A 15,929-nucleotide genomic window follows, 5' to 3' on the forward strand; every position below is an offset into this window, starting at 1 on the left:
CGGAAGCGGAAGTCCATTTTCTGCTACTATATTTTTTCTATTTTGTGGACACAAAATTATATATATATATATATGCACACACACGTACACATTTATACAATGTATAAATATACCTTTTCTAGACTGCGTTCGAAAACACTAGCCGAATATTTTTGAATATCATTTTATCTTTGTTGTTTATCGAATGTTAAACAAGAATAAAATAACTCGAAGACATTTGGATGTTGTTTTTGAATGCATCCCTAGCAGGTAGAATCACTTCAGTGTTCAATGCTACATATATTTTTATCTTTAGTTTTTAAGTCTATTAATTTGTACTCAAATTTACCTCAAATTTATCCTGAATTTAATTTTAAAATAAACATTGCAAATTTGCAATATTTGCCCATAAAGATCCTTAAAAACCAACCTTTCAGAAGTTGCTGTTTAACTTGTTGTTGCACCATATTTAATTGCTGTGGCGTGAAATCTGAGCCTGTTAAACCCTGCAGCACAATTCGTGGACCCTCAGCTGTACTGATAACTTGCGCCGTCACACATTTGATTATTGTACCGGGTGGTTGTCCAACCAATAAAGAAGCCTCAAGACTCCCTGGAATCGGAGTCGTGGCGGAACTCTGAGTTGTCGTTGTTGACATCGTAGACGTTGCGGTAGTCGTCGTTGGGCTCGTATTTGTAGATGATTGTGCAACTGTCGAAGTTGGCGTAGTTTGCAAAGCTAAAAGCACAAATTTATTCTTAGTATATAAAATTTTCGAAATATATGAAAGAGATCTTGTTAAGCGCACTTTTTTGAAATGCAAGTTCTTCGATGAGAATTTCCAGTTAATCTTTTCTTTAAAAAATGCAGATGATTAATTAGAATAACACTAACCTTGTTGTTTATTCGTGGTGACAGTACCTTTCACGATAAATCCGCCATTAGGAGAGTTTACATGCACAATCTGATTGGATGCGTTACGTATCACAACTTGATTGCCGATCGTAGTCAAGTGAGCCTTGCCTGACGCCAATTGTTGGACCAAATTTGCATTCGTGGCGACCATTATAGGACTCCCACTTATCACTTGTCCACCAGAAGATATCACCTACAATATTTTTATTTTACGTAAGTATAAAAATTATATGTATATATATATATATATTTTTATAATTAATTCTAAGTCTCTAAAATTTTGCAATTTTATTTTTTTTTATATATTTCTCTTAATTAAGCCTTTTCAATGTTTTTTAAGATAATTATTAAAAATTAAATTTTAAAAATTAAATAAAACTACTGAATTTAGATATATTATATTTAATATTTTGTCAAATTTTCAGCAATTTTTGTTAGGTCCATATACATTCAAAAATCATTTCATGATTCGATTTAAGTTAATTGAAAGAGTAATCACCTGCGCGGTTTGTCCTGTGTTAGTGACTACGATAGCATTCTTCGTTCCTTGAGCTGTTGAGACTGGTGCCAAAGTCATAGTCGCGGATTTTACTCGTTGAACAGTTTGTACACAATAGTTTGACTGAGGCGTTTGCGCTTGTTGCGGTGAGCTTGCTGTTGTCTTTGTATTCGGACTGGTTTTAATCACAGACGTACTCTCAGTCGCTGCCACTTTAGTACTAACGGCGGTCACAGTCTTCGTCTAAAATATATCAATTATAATAAATAAAAATTGTCGCATAAACATTCACACTTGTAGGCTCGTATTGACCCTGATGTAATTTGTTGTAGTGTTCTATAAACAAACTTATTATTTCCTTTATTTTCGAATCCTGTATCATATTGATTTCTATTACGTCGATTAATTATATAGCTTCTTTTTATACATCATTCTTTCACGATCAGAAAATTGTTTTCAAAAGATGTGTTTTTGAATAAATTACTTGTGAAGTAGTTGTAGATGTTGTCGAATTCGTTTGAGCGCTTTGTGCAATTGTGGTGCCCACAGTTTGGCTTACATTCACCACGTGCAGCTTTCCATCCGGCATTTGAACCAACTGCTGGCCAGGCAACAAGCCACGCACTTGTAACTTTCCATCTGGTCCTCTGAGAATTTGCACTCTCTGTGGTACAGGTGAGACATTAGTGCCTAAAAAAATACAATTAAGATAATATGAGAAAAAACCTTCCAGAAAGGCAATTTATATTTTGCATTTTAATATTTCGGAAACAAGAAAAAGATTTTAATTGTTATAATTAATATTACTTTAAATTTAAATAACAGATTTACTTGTTGGTGTTATCCTAATCACAGATTGCTGGCTTAGCCCTGGAGTTGGGGGCGTTTTCGGTAAAATACTAGTAGGACCGGATACAACTTTAGTAGTTCCATCAGCAGCTAAAATAAAGCAATAGAATAATTCATACAAAGTCAATCTCAAATAATCTCTTTGCTCAAATGCAAGAACATGGCTTACATTTCGTCATATAAATTCGCCTTGTACCGATGAATGTTTTGTTTTGTGTAGGAGTTGTTAAAAGAGAAGTCAACTGTGACTTATTGCTGTTCGGGTTCGCCGGAATCGGGACTTTTGTAACTAATTTAACGGTACCATCTAAAAGTAATATCTCTTTTAATATAATCCCAGTTTACTTTAATTTCAACAAACAAGAACAAATATCGTTTTATGTACATTCATTCTTATAGATTTATACATATAATCAGCTTACCAGAAGAGGAATTGGTTGTAACTTTAACAATGTGAGAGGTAGCAGGCGATGTCGAGTTTCCGGATTGGTTTTTAACAGTCAACTCATGCAAAGCACGTTTTTGTTGATGAGCCGCCCGTTGCATGCGCAACTGCTGTTCCATCTTTTCTTTAATTTCTTCTGGTGTCGCTTTGCCGCTCACAAGCTGATCGCCAGTTAGACCAGCTGTGCCACTGGTAGTAGTAACAGTAGTGACAGTCTTGTTTCCACTATTGACGATTACTGACTGCGGTGCACCTGAGCGACTCCTAGTAATAATCTGCGCATTAGCCTTCTCTAACCTGGAGACAGGACAGACACACCAAGCAAAGGGTTAGTTCCCAATGGAAGAAAGCAAGCGGTTAAAGATTGAAGGTTCAGCCTTTGGTTGAAGGTTAGATCCATACTAGGATGAATGGCATGAATTATAAAAGAGCAAACAGCGACATGTTTTACACGATATCGCAATTTGTTTGAAACGAAAGAGATACATGGAATATGCATTTTAATTTCCCAAGATTTGTGATAATTTAAAAAAAATATATTGTACATGAAAATTATACAGAAAACATAAACAATACATTAAGCATAAAAAACTTGTCACATAAATAATAAACTTTTATAATTTCTAAATTTTTAATACATTTTAACAAACTCTTTTAAGTCTGTAGTATATAAATTCAGATTATTACACGTCAAAATTATATTCCAATAAAAATATTTTGATTTTAATACGAAAAATAGTATAAAAATCATTAATGTGTAATATTCCTTAATAAAATTTGAGTAACCTCGATGAAGTCGAAACGATTAGTGGCAATTGTAAAGATAAAAAGAATAATTCAGAAAGAATTTGACAAACAACATTAGACATACAAAATAACATGCAATGTTTCAATAAAAGATACATATTGCATTAATCATTCTTTGATCTTTACCTGTCACCATATTGTTTGATTTCCCATAATTCTAATTTATCTTCATCGACCCATTCCTCCGTAACTTGTGGTTTGGTGCTTTGTGGAGATTCGGGACGCTTTCTTTTTCTCAGTCCACTCCTTATAGACGTTACTTCTGCGAAAGTATTGTATATAATGTGAAAATGATTTTAAAAAAAGTTATGTTACTACTTTTTCGTAATATATACAACTATAATAAACTATCAATTAAATAATAAGTTTCACATAATTGAATACTTTAATAATACAATTATCGTCTATACATACCTCTGACTTGCTTTGGAAGTTCGAGCGGTATGACGACTTTTCTACGAAGATATTGAGCCCTGTCGAGGAATTGCCCGACATGTCGATGCTTCAATATCTCCAGTGACATGATCTCCGTATCGGTCGTGATCTGATTCTTACCGTCGGTGGACAACGGCTTGGCTGCCATGTCATCCCATCTGAGACAAGCCCAGAGTATTCTCAGCTGAATCGCAGCAGCGGCTAGCGATTTTAAACCAACCGTTCTGTACAACCAGCAAGTCTTGAATAAGGGTCTGGGACAAGGATATGGCCACACTGACATATTTGCCTTGGCTTGATGATGAAATCCTTGTACAGGTGTTTTACCACCAACGCGGGATAATTTCCTCAATTCGTGCCGAGGAAGTACTAGTATACTGCGTTGTTTGTTCTTCGTGCAGAAAGTCGAGCAGAGTGGATATTTGACTGGTGTGCGTTTTTTCTTACGATCAGCTGTCGTATTCACCACTTTTTTCAAATATAGCTTACCCTCTGTTGATGTTGCCGTGTATATTCGCTCGGTTCCATCAGCATGCAGTTCTTTGACAAATGTACTTCGCTGCACTGTCCTTCCTCTACGGTTCACGATTATCACTGTCTTTGCACCATTCTTATTTGTTGTTGTAGTCATAGTTTCCGACGAGACGGTCGTCGAATTACGATTAACGGCGGAATGCTCCTGCGTTACGCCGTCCGTATTTTTTACAGTCTGCTGAGTTGTCGTAATCGTTGTGGTGGTAGTAACGACGTTACTTGTGACGGTAGTCACATTAGAATTCTCCATATGCTCATTTTCGAGCTTCATCTTTTTTGGAGCAGAAACGTCCTTTGTGTTCATTTTCACTGCTTCATCGTTGCAGTTAGTTGCCACTGCTGATTCCAAATCCCGTTTGATCACGTCTTTTTCATCAGGAGGTACTTCTGTTTTCGCGGAAATCACTGTAGGCAAGGTTTGTGGCGAAGATAATGAAGAGGATTGATTGTTGTTCAGAGCGTTTGCCTTGCGTAATAGAACGATCAAATCGCGCTTCAGTCGCGCCTTTCGCATGCACAAAGGCGAATAACAGGTATCGATATTTGGAGTGATGGCCTGCGTGATATTAACTTGCACGGCATTATTTTTGGCGTTATTCATGTTACAATAGCGCGAGTAACAGCTACCGTTCTTACAGAATTTCAAGGCAGTTGAATATTGCAAGCGCACTTGCTGAATGCGCTTGGTAATCGTTGCCAGCATTTCTTTCGAAGACGGAGAGAGAGTTGTTACTGTCGTTTTATTCATTTGTTGCTGTTGCTTACCGGCAGGTGTCGACGAAAGACCTTGCTGAGAACCGTCTCCGCCAACACCAACAGTATTATCTGTATCATTTTCTTCGTGATTTTCCGTATCGATCTCCGAGCAATCGCCATCTCCGCCTTTCTGATTTGGTGTCTGACTTACTTCTTTCGCCTTTGCCTGCAAAAATATCGAATTTAAAAAAATGTTGGAGCTATTTTAAAGTAATAATACAGAAAGTATAACATTAACATTTTTTACGCCATCAGAATGATATAGATATATGATAGATATATCAGAATGATGGAGATATGATTATCTCCAGATTTGTGAATTATATTATATATATTATTTTATAAAGATTTTATAAAGATACTCACAGATTGCAATAATTTTCTTTCTTCCAAAAACTTCAAATGTGTTCTGCGCGCCAGGAAATCATCAATTTTCGTCTTTTTTGCAACTTTTGGATAATGCAATCTTCCAGAAGTGGTTAGTGCCTTGTTGATGTTGATATCTTCGAATTCAGTAATCGGAGTAAAAACTTTTTCAATTTTCATGCCAGCTAAAACTGAAAAGAGAGAATTTCTTCTGTTTAGTGTTTGTAGCGTTGTATAGTGAATTTCTATTTCTTATCAATAAAATAATAGTCTTTAAATTGTACTAAATTGTATTAATAAAGTTGAAAAATATTTTTATTGTATTAAATTCAAATTCATTAAACTTGCTACATACTTGATAAATTCATCTTTGTTTCTTGTTTGGCCGGGGATTCCAGTTTCACAGAGGAAGAATTAACACCGTTTGTCTTGCTGTCAATTATAGGCTCCTTTTTTACATTTTCTATATCACATTCCTGTTTTATTGTATCATTTTCTACTCCTTCCTCTTTGATTTCTTGTTTCACAATACCATTCTCTATCTTACTCGGACAATATTCTTTGATGAGGAATTCATAAGTGGATGGATCGAGCGCAAGAATTTTCAGGCCACTCTGATCCTTCACCTGTACCATAATTTTTTGTGGACCGGCTCGTAAGCCCGTCTTTGTCATGTCTGAGATTCGGTGACGGCGTCTGGACGACACCCAGAGCCAACCACCCTGGCCATGCACCCGATATTCTTCGCCCTTCTGCTTCCATACCTGATGCTTTAAGCCGAGTGTGTACTTGACGAAATTAAAGAGCCGATTACGCTCTTCTTCATCCTCTTTTTCTTTCTTTTCTTTTTTGTCCTGACGTTTCTTCTCCTCGCGTTCGAGTGCAGTTACTCGTTGCAATTTCACATGGCCGAGTTGATCATGCCACACACTCGCAAATACGACGGACTTGATGCATGCTTGCAAGACAATGAGAGTGCGCGCAAAGTCTCGTGGATTCACGCACGATCCCACTGCCGTAGTCCATGGTTTACGTAGTAGTGGCCAATTGATGTGCATAAACGACGCCTGAATATTACTTTCGAGCTGTAGAATCGTTTGACGTAGAGTACTGACTAACAGAGCACGAGTACCCGTCAAACTACCCACCCACTTGAACTCCGATGCTTGCGTAAGCGAGAACTTGTGCGACAAATGACGTTTCTTATCGCGCTCCTCGTTTCTCTGAGTCTTATTTAACGCGATAGGATTGGTGCTGTATTGATTGACATACGACTTAAAGTTATTGTCCATGCCCAATTTGAATAAGTGTGTGCCAGCTGCGATTTGATGTGCCTTTTGACGCGTTACTCTGATGTTTCCGTCGCTTTCGGATTCTTTTAGACCCTTGTCTAACTTCTCTTGCTCTTCCTTCGACAACGGTGCCATGCTTCGTCTTTTTATATCGTCCATGTTAAAGGTTCGCGGTTGCAACGAACCAGTCTTCGATCTCGTCACGATAGTATGCTTTTTGCCTGAAAGAAAAGATTATTGTAAACATGTACGAATAAAATGAATCAAAGTATAAAAAAGTTTAAATGTTCTGTAAAAGTCAAATCTATTCTCCAGACACTCTTCTAATGTGGAGAAACCAATCAATAAAATTATCAATAAAATTCACAATATTACAGAATTGTATTATAAAACTTACCGTCTTTTCCTATTTTTTCCTCTCCTTCTAAAGTGTCCTCGTCAATGTCTTCAGATGATGACGTAGAGGTGCTAGTTTTCGTAGTTTTGTCCGTATTCGTCGTGTTTGACGCCTCGGCATCGACCTCAACAGTTTCGCCGATCACTTCAGGTACTTGTGTAGCTGGAGTCGACTCGTCACTGGAGATTTTTGTTTCACCTTGTTCCGTCATTACAGTAGTACGTTCATCAAGAGCATCTGTATTCTCGTGCATTTTACGTATCATTTCCTCAGCTTCTTGCCTTTGTTTTTCCTTTCTCTCTTCCTCCTCTTTCTCCTGTTTCTCTTGTCGTTCCTTTTGTATCTTTTGTATAAGATCTAGAGAAAATATTTCAAGAGGTAATTATTTTTGAAAATATTGTTCAATACATATAAAATTTGATATTCAATGTTAATTAAAAGAAATTTAAGAAATAATGTTAATTAAAAAAGATTGATCTTACTGTTTTCTGTTTCTATATATGATTTCTTATTTCCTTTAAACTGATTAGTAATAGTCTCTGTAAGCTCCATTTGTCGGACTATTTCTTCCTTGTAATCTGATAATTCACGATAAAGCGCTACTTCCATTTCATTTTGATCTAACGCAAGCATTAGCTCCTCTAATTGTAAAGGTGTACTATAATACCACACTTCACCGTCTTCGCTTTCACTAAAAAAAAAAAAAATCACAATAAAAATTTTAAATTATATGCGTATAAAAATAGAAGCATGTCTTTTGCTTGTCTTCCGTATTCAGATTTATAATTTCTTTTTGAAAACATCTCATAAAATTCTGTAAATATTTCTTTTGTAAGATAAACATAATTTAAAATATTTTAAATATAAATGCAAAAGATAATTAATTAAAATTTTACAAAATCTTAATTAGACATGCAGATACATTAAAATGTGTCTTACACAAAAACTCTTCTTGTAAGAAACCAATATTTTCTGCCATGTCTGTCGAATCCTAAATGCTCTTGTCTACATAACGATCCATTCTTTTCAACGTCAGGAATACAATCCGCAACACCAATCACTTTATGAGCTTTACATGTACTACATTGCCAATCCTCAGTAGGAACATCAACCAAAGGTGGTTCTACACATTCTAAATGAAATACAGCTGGACAAGTCTCACAACACAACAGATCTCCTAGTCGATGGCATACTCTGCAGTGATCATCATAATGCATAGTTCCTGGAAAATGTATAAATCTTGTCCATTCCATTTTTTCTGTCTCTTTCTCTCTCTCTCTCTCTCTCTCTCTCTCTCTCTCTCTCTCTTTCTCTCTCTCAATAAATCTTAAGCATTTTGTCATTATTTTACAAAAATAGAAGGAATTAACTTAAACAATCAATTAATTTCAAAATATCAATAATTTTGCAAATAAAAAATACATTTTAAATCATAAAATTTTAGATGAAAAAATTATGTTATAAAGTATAAAATCACACAAAAATAGTATTTGTGTAAATACATTCTTAAAAAATGTAATTCTAAATAATTTTTATAAAATAGAGAAATTCGAGTGTAGATAACAATTTATAACAATTCGAATGTGTAGATAACAATTTATCAAGATATTGTAGAAATATTTAAATGTCAAGCTTAATAAATCTTATCTTAATAGACATTATTTTAAATATAAAGCATCAACTTTGTTTAGTTTCGTAACTTTTTTTGAATTATTATTAAAAATATCTGTTATTGTACAAGTAACTGATACATCAGCAGGGACACAGTAAATTTTTTCCTTGCCGACTTTGGATATAATCCATGCTGTTTTAAATATGTATATACAAAAAGTTATGGAATATAAATGTTATGCATATGTAAAATATATTTTATTATATACCTTCATGCAATAAATCCTCTCTCACGGGATTTGTTATTAAGAATTGATCTGTTAAAAATTGTAGGACCTTGATTCTATCCTCGATGGCAGTAAAAGGATATTCAGTAGTGGTTAATGTCTGTAAAATGTTCTGATCAAAACCCTTATCGCTCTCCACATATGAACGTAGCACCTCTGGCCATGTCATGGAGTCCACAAAGTACAAGCTAACGTTCACCGAATCCTTTTGATCCAGTGGACCAAAATGTGTCTGCTGTGAGTCTTCCTCTCGCAACAGTGCCTTGATCAGCATAATATGAATCTCCGCCAGCAAATTAGTTTGATCTTCGCACATAAGAGCTGCGCAAAAATCCTCGAATCTAAAGGAGGAGAGACGTACCAGGGTGCGAAAGTGCCTGAGTACTTCGTAGATGGAGAGCGATGGCATGACCAGTTCTTTAGGGACCAACAGATCATCCGAGGACTTGGGTAACACTAACGGTGGCAGTTCTCTATTCTGTAGCCACAACGGCTCTGGACTAGGTGGCCGCTGTTGAGCGAGTAAAGTTTTTCTTGGTGTGCCACTAGTGGTACTGTAACTGGACAGTGAAAAATCGCTATCACTCGAGGGATCGGGTTCATCTATGCTCTCGGAAGATTCCATATCGGTTGGCAACGGATCTTCCTCCGGTTCGCTCTTCTCACTGGATTCATCGCCGAAATCAGAGCCATAGTGATATTCAGAATCATGATAATCCACGTTGGGGTTGTAACCACGACGCTGATAGGCACCACCTGTGGATCCGGCATGGCCACCCTTGCGGGAATGTCGGTCGCGACCACTACGTGATTTACGCTGATTTCTCGTGCTGCGCTTGCTGCTTTCCTCACTCTCGACCGATGGCGATGTCGGACGCGATGCCGTCGGCGTGCTCGGCTGTGAGCCCGGTGTCTCGGCGCCACCACCGAGCGCGCCGGCTGTCCTGTTCTGTAGATACTTAGGTTTCTTCATCAGATGATACTGAAACTTCTTCGGACGTTCCATCACCACAGACTTGGGCGGGCGCCCCCGCCTCTTCGAGCCCCTGCCCGTCATTATTGTCGTGCGTCGCCGTGGTACCTTCAATGATCGTCGTCGTCGTCCTTCTCACGCCGGCACCGATGCCGTCAACCTCGCTTTTTAGGAATACGATTTTCCACGCGGGGGGGGACTGTCGATGAGGGCTTACCTGTCCCGTTCAGCCGTTCCCTCTTACCGCACACCTCGCTCACCACCTCTCTTCGTCTCTCTCACTTCTCCTCTTTTCTCCTCTCCCGATCTTGCCTCCTCACTCAGCACGTGGCGCGCGTGCTCGCACGCTTGTAAACAAACACAAGTGACATCGCCGCGGAAAGGAGCTGGTTCCATCCATGATGTCCGATGCACTCTGATCTTTGCGCCATTTCCCACGGCCGACGGTCGGTTCGGCGCGGTCACGTGACCAAACACAATCGGCGCGACGCGATGCGCCCGCGAAATGCACGTCAACGCACGACGCACTCCCGTTCGTGGTGCCGTTCCTCGTTCGGCGCCGCCGTGCGTAACGTTGAAAAAAAGCACTCGCCAAATTCGAGATAGCGAGATCGGCGACGCGAATTACGCCAGAAGGGGGTCTCTAGCTGCGCCGCTGGTTAGCGGTAGTGGTGGTAATGTCGGTGGCGGTAGCGGGCGAATGGAGTCGTCGTTATCGTCGTTGAATGGCGAAGCGGCACGAGAGAGCGGCGCTGCGATTGGCTCATCGCTCTGCCGCCATGTCGGCCGTTTGGCGACCAGCTACGATGAAAAAGATGATCGGGCGACCGCTGTTTTACGTACCGCTCGATTACGATGCCTCTAGGAATCCTTAGGATGTCCTCGATTATCTGGATGACGAACGTCGAGGGTCGCGCCACGTCGGATCACGCAAATTTCTTCGATTCAGCCGAGACGCCTGCGAGCTCCAATCGCTTCCACCGTATCTTCCTGTCCGCTGGCCCCTGTCAGATCGACGTACAAGATAGGTGGCGACACAAGCGTGTTCGAAAGAAAAAAACGTAATTCTAACCGCAATCTTGCGAATACGGAGCAACGCGGACTCGCGTAGGACGCGTACACGATGAGAGAATTGTTGATGATAGATGAACGGTATTGATTACAATGAAACAAGCGATACAATCCGTTTTTTCGTACGTTTTAATTGTGATATTTCTTGGAGTACACGAGTCCAGGATGGCCACAGATTCACAATCGTGCGAGAATTCGTTGATAGAGGACACTACCGATGACGCGACGCCGCCATTTTGTATATGTTTCTCGATCGATAACCTCTTGCGGTTTCGCGGTTGCGTTTCAGCAAAATTTATATCCTCGTGGATCGCGCGATGTCGATCTTGGTGACATGAAATTTCGAGGTTTTTTGTTTCTTTCCTTTTACTTTGCTCGCGAAGCCATTCACGCGAATTGCAAACTTTCTGACTACTTTTATCGCGCCATCTACAGAAATTCGAGTCTTCTAGAGATTTCAACCATCTCGCGCGAGTCTCGATTCGATGGATAAGGAAATTTCAAAGTAAGGAATATAAGCGAGAAAAACGAAAATTTTCACCAGAAAATTTGATCAGAGATAATAAGAAAACCGAAGGCTTGCTCTTTTTAATTAAACTTTGAACGATATTAATCTTTTCTCTTTTTCTTTTCACGTTGGAGAGAAAGAGAAAAAAGATGAATTGCAAAAAATTCAACTCGAAATAGTTTGTTGCTCAAATCGAAAGGCTAAATATAGTCTTTGCTTTCATTTCGTGCTTATTTTCCCTCTTTATGATAACTTTACCGACAATTGTGTTTTTCTTCATTTGTTTTTGTCTGACTCTTCAAAGTTCGTCCACATTTTATCTGTTCCAGAAATAAAATGAAAAAACTGGATAATTCTATCAATAGTTTAATCTCGATTCAACTAAATTTTCATCTTTTCCTAGTTCTAAGAATTAAAAAAAGATGAATAAATTAAATATTGGTAGAGGTAAAAGGCAAAAAGTAAACAAGAGATAAAAAGCAATATAGCAAGAAACAGAAAGCAAAGACACATGATTAGATTCTTTTGGATATTTTCCTTTTCATAAGCATATAATACTTCTTTCTTAGCATTCCATTAATAAAAAGGAGACATTTATCGCCTTTTGTGATGATTGCATCCATTAATTGAAAGAAGATAAATGTGAAATGATATGCGTTCTTTTGTCTTTCTTTACATCTAACCGATTCGATTCTGATGACAGAAACGAGGCTAGTTAACAATTTTTAAGAAGAAGAGGAAGAAAAGGAAGAAGAAACAGATTTGTGTCACTAAATGGTCAACATCTTAGCAGAGATCGAGAAAAGAATCATCGCCGGACAATGAGATTGAGGTTACCGACGGAGAACCGCTGCTCGCGCGCCATCTCTCGGCGCGCAGCACAACTACGACGCCATGAAGGAAAAACGTGGTCGTGCGTGACACGAGAGTGCGCGAGTACGAGCGAACGAGAGAATCTGAGAAACGGGGCATGGAACGATAGATTTTTTTCGACTTGACGTGCGTGAGTCGTTTTCGGTTGCTAAAATGAGCAGCCACGCGACGATGGCGACGACGTCGACAAGGATGTACCCGGTGCAACCGTTGGTCGTCCTACCCGCGAAGTTTCCGCACTCGAGTTCCATGTACAAAATGCGAAATATTCACGAAGACACGATTGACACCCTGCCCTGTTGTCACGATACCGCCAACACCACCGCCACCGAAGCCAAGATGCCCGACGACGCCGTTGTCTCGCAGGTTATCCGCCTTCTGCAGGTTGCCGTTTCATTTCCGTTTGACCGGAACCTGCGGTTGATATATCGCCCGTAGCCGCGCGCGTGTCCACGGCGGCTCGCGAACGCGCGAGTTGTCGATCGCGGCTGCGGCCGCGATCGCGATCGTCCAAACGAGCGAGACATGATGACTTCCCGAAAATTTCCGCGGGCATACTGATCCGTAATCGACCAGGAGAGCGGAGCAGCGACGTGCTGCGGTTCTCTTTCTCTTTCTCTCTCGCCGCCTCGAGAGGCTTGATCGATGTGTCCCTCCCTCTCTGGGATCCCTTTTTTTCGAGTGATTCTCAGGGGGAAATGTCGGCGATTTTTCGCAGAAGTTGCTTCGTGAAACAGAAAAGAAGGCATGTCAATTGAAATCATTGAAATATAGCATGAACGCGAAAGAAGCGCGGGCGATATTCCGCGGCGATGTGAACTATTTAACTTCCACGCGCAGAAGAGGGAGACGCGCGATTCCGATTGTCGTTGTAGAAAAAGTGCGAAGATCGGATAAAAGCAAACAAAAGTTTCGTTGTGCCATTACGAATAAGGGTTAATTCATCATTGTTATCATTAACGATATCAATTAATATCATTATGTCGAGCTTTGACTGGACGGCCCTCATGAATCGATTGGTTGGAATTTATTGTCTTTAAAGTATTCCACATGTAATATATATGTTTGCTGAGTTTTATGTATTTATCTGTCAAAAATTTCAGTACATGGTAAATTGAATGTAGGATAGCTTGGCATGTGTAGCTATTATATTTGTAATTAAACCTGTTCTTTTTAATTGATTTGGATTTATCTTTCTTTTTTCTTTTCCTATTGAGAAGAAAAGAGAAAAAATAAATTGTGTAAAAAGTTCAGCTAAAAAATACTGTGTTCGATGAGATCGTTGAAAGTTTTGATCTCTTCATTCATATATGTATCTAGATTTAGTTAGGAAGGATATTTATGTTGTATTATTATGTCTGCGTTGGCAATAAGATAATTATCAATTTTATATAAAATATTTCCTTCATTTTTTAATATCTACTTATTGTATTGACATTTTGATCTAGCATGCCTATGTGAACCAAGAAAAAAACAAATCTTGTTTGGAATTTATAAAGTCAAACATTTGATGTATGTATGTATAAATTTAGAACAATATATATGTTTTATTTATACAGCAAAGTACATTTAACTTTTTTTATTAATATTGTTTTGTAACATTCTAAAATCTCCAGTAGATTTTGTATTCGTATTTATATTCATATTGTTAAGTGCAAGTATCATTGCACAGGTATCATACATAAACTTTGACTCGACATGCATTTACACCTGTTGTTTTCCTTTTCCTACCTTTATTTTAAAAAACAAAAGACAACAGACATCAATACACTTCTTTAATTAAAAATCTTGAACATTGTTATGATACATTTCTTAAGTTCATTGTGATGTAGATTTTTTTTAGCATTTATGCATTTATGCATTTGGCGAATGTTTGATTTAAATATGTTGAATAAATGTCTTTATATAGAATATAAAATAATGTATGAGTAGAGTAACAATTAATATTTTTATTTTTAGGCACCTTTACCAGAATATGGATTATTAGAAGCTAGACAAGAGAAAATTCTTAACCAATTGGCGGAACTCAAAAAGCAAGTCTCTACATTATGCCACTTCTTGAAACAGTCTAATCAAATGGAAGTGAAACAATCTAATCAAACAGAAGTGAAAGATTCTGTAGAAGTCCAGGTTAACAATTAATGCATTAACTATAATTGCTCGCTAAATGTCATATTTAATTAGTAATTATGATTAATGCATCAATCGCTACACCATTTATAATAAAATTGCATTTTTATTTAATTGTTGCATAATAAGAAGGCTCAAATTAGGGACAGTTGTATATTTACAGAAATCAGTCATCAGCCACGTAGTATTGAATGTCAATCCAAGGAAACCACCATATTCAATACTGGCTTTACAGAAACTTTGGAAAGACATCCAGTTTAATGTAACATTACATACTCATTCTACTATGAAAGATGAAATACCTATTATTTTTCCTAAGCAGATTTTTCCTTCTACAAAAGCCGCACAATTTATAACATTAATATGGAAAGATGGTAAGATATAATTTTTATCTTTAAAAAAGGCATCTTTTCTTATAATTATTTATTTCATTAATTGGGGCTGCAATGAAATTTTGAAAAAAATCAGACTTTTACAATCAAACGTTTTATCATTTTTTCATCGTCCATTTATATTAGGATACACTTTTCTTTAACGATTTATTTAAATATCTTATATTTGATTGCATTCCTTTTTAGTTCCGGACATGGAGACAATTGTAAATACGTATTCCTGTCCCATAAGAGGTGAAGTCAATTTTCTCAGATTAATGAGTAGATTGATAGAATCGCATAATTACGAGAGCACATGCTCACAACCACAAACATTGGACTTCGCGCTTGACTTCACCAATTTCTTACACAATCAGAAATGTATAAAAGATGGATTGATTACATTAGCCAATGAATTTGAGAAATGGTCTTGCAAGGGTGGATTCAATATTGTAGACATTGCAGTGTGGTCTCTAATTAAACAATTTCACGAAACCGATTTACCGCCAGTTCTTCACGAGTGGTACATACGATGCGAAAGTTTTTTTACTAACGATTAATAATTACGACAAATAAATTTCCTTTTTATAAAAACTTTGTTAATAAATGGATATGAATTAGTTTTTCATTCATAAAATCATGCATTATTGATTTATACTTTATATACATTTGATATTCATCTGATACAAGAACTCCTTCATCGGAAATATATAATTTATAAAATTTAATTAATTTTAATTAATTAGATTAAATTAAATTAAAGATTAATTAAATTAAAAATTTAAATACTAATTAATTAAATTAAAAATTTAATTAATTAGTATTTAAAT

At 37.5% G+C, this 15,929-nt stretch overlaps 2 protein-coding genes across 6 annotated transcripts in view; one reads left to right on the forward strand and one right to left on the reverse strand.

Moving 5' to 3' along the window:
* Positions 1–11,031, reverse strand: part of LOC108693166 (nucleosome-remodeling factor subunit NURF301) — a 20,221-nt gene extending 9,190 nt beyond the window's left edge. Inside the window, exons 1-15 of one of the 4 annotated variants that reach the window (XM_018201955.1) lie at positions 9,156–11,031; positions 8,215–8,497; positions 7,758–7,966; positions 7,276–7,632; positions 5,942–7,099; positions 5,587–5,777; positions 3,910–5,386; positions 3,622–3,757; positions 2,666–2,952; positions 2,413–2,550; positions 2,226–2,333; positions 1,879–2,084; positions 1,395–1,637; positions 875–1,088; positions 410–718 (exon numbers count right to left, since the gene is read on the reverse strand). In XM_018201955.1, coding sequence (XP_018057444.1) covers positions 410–718; positions 875–1,088; positions 1,395–1,637; positions 1,879–2,084; positions 2,226–2,333; positions 2,413–2,550; positions 2,666–2,952; positions 3,622–3,757; positions 3,910–5,386; positions 5,587–5,777; positions 5,942–7,099; positions 7,276–7,632; positions 7,758–7,966; positions 8,215–8,497; positions 9,156–10,230 — 6,391 coding nt within the window. In that variant the 5' untranslated portion in view covers positions 10,231–11,031. Of the gene's footprint in view, positions 1–409; positions 719–874; positions 1,089–1,394; positions 1,638–1,878; positions 2,085–2,225; positions 2,334–2,412; positions 2,551–2,665; positions 2,986–3,621; positions 3,758–3,909; positions 5,387–5,586; positions 5,778–5,941; positions 7,100–7,275; positions 7,633–7,757; positions 7,967–8,214; positions 8,498–9,155 lie in introns of all 4 variants that reach the window. The other 3 variants (XM_018201956.1, XM_018201954.1, XM_018201952.1) reach the window with 3 other exon arrangements.
* Positions 11,032–12,630: 1,599 nt separating this feature from the next.
* LOC108693111 (aminoacyl tRNA synthase complex-interacting multifunctional protein 2-like) lies at positions 12,631–15,691 on the forward strand. 2 transcript variants are annotated; one of them, XM_018201816.1, is made up of 4 exons: positions 12,631–12,982; positions 14,558–14,728; positions 14,892–15,102; positions 15,307–15,691. In XM_018201816.1, the coding sequence occupies exons 1-4, from the start codon at positions 12,752–12,754 to the stop codon at positions 15,657–15,659; spliced, it is 966 nt and encodes a 321-aa protein (XP_018057305.1). In that variant the 5' UTR covers positions 12,631–12,751; the 3' UTR covers positions 15,660–15,691. The 2 variants fall into 2 exon arrangements, with proteins under 2 accessions (XP_018057305.1, XP_018057306.1); XM_018201817.1 differs by having other exon boundaries at positions 12,631–12,964.
* Positions 15,692–15,929: the final 238 nt, after the last annotated feature.

The sequence above is a fragment of the Atta colombica genome, unplaced genomic scaffold, assembly GCF_001594045.1.
Source record: "Atta colombica isolate Treedump-2 unplaced genomic scaffold, Acol1.0 scaffold88, whole genome shotgun sequence".
NCBI classification, from domain to species: domain Eukaryota; kingdom Metazoa; phylum Arthropoda; class Insecta; order Hymenoptera; family Formicidae; genus Atta; species Atta colombica.

Bases quoted from the DNA above. Each gene is read 5' to 3' on its own strand.
- LOC108693111 (XM_018201816.1), top strand. From the start codon at position 12,752: ATGAGCAGCCACGCGACGATGGCGACGACGTCGACAAGGATGTACCCG. The intron at 12,983-14,557 runs GTTGCCGTTTCA...TTTTATTTTTAG, and splicing joins AGGTTATCCGCCTTCTGCAG to GCACCTTTACCAGAATATGG. The intron at 15,103-15,306 runs GTAAGATATAAT...ATTCCTTTTTAG, and splicing joins AACATTAATATGGAAAGATG to TTCCGGACATGGAGACAATT.